We start from the raw sequence: 326 nt of genomic DNA, 5'->3' as shown, positions 1-326 counted from the left end.
GGCCCCCCTGGGGGCCCCCCGGGGGGCTCCTCGGGGGGGCCCCCTGGGGGGCCCCCCGGGGGCCCCCTGTGTAGAGTTGTTTGTACCCCTGTGGCTGCATATTCGAGAACTAGCCTTCTGCCGTACAAGTGGGTGCTGCTGAGGGCTTCGAGTGCAGCAGCAGCAGCAGCAGCAGCAGCAAAAGTGACGAATCCAAAGCCTCTGCTGCTCCCTGCTGCATTCCTTGGAATGCGAACTGAGACAATTTCCCCGAAAGGAGAAAAGAGGTCTCTTAAGTCTTTGCTGCTGGCCTCGAAGCCGAGGTTTTTGACGACGATTTTGCTGCT

The 326-nt window shown here is 60.7% G+C and overlaps 1 protein-coding gene across 1 annotated transcript in view; it reads right to left on the bottom strand.

The window, feature by feature from the left end:
- ETH_00043275 (RNA binding protein, related) overlaps positions 1–326 on the bottom strand; it is a gene marked incomplete at both ends in the record, with an annotated part of 597 nt that overhangs the window by 79 nt on the left and 192 nt on the right. The window contains one exon of the mRNA XM_013375356.1: positions 4–326. Within this exon, the coding sequence (XP_013230810.1) occupies positions 4–326 (323 nt within the window). The remainder of the gene's footprint in view (positions 1–3) is intronic.

Source organism: Eimeria tenella, genomic scaffold, assembly GCF_000499545.2.
Source record: "Eimeria tenella Houghton genomic scaffold, Eth_scaff2700, whole genome shotgun sequence".
Lineage (NCBI taxonomy): Eukaryota > Apicomplexa > Conoidasida > Eucoccidiorida > Eimeriidae > Eimeria > Eimeria tenella.
This window is presented reverse-complemented; position numbering and strand designations above follow the sequence as displayed.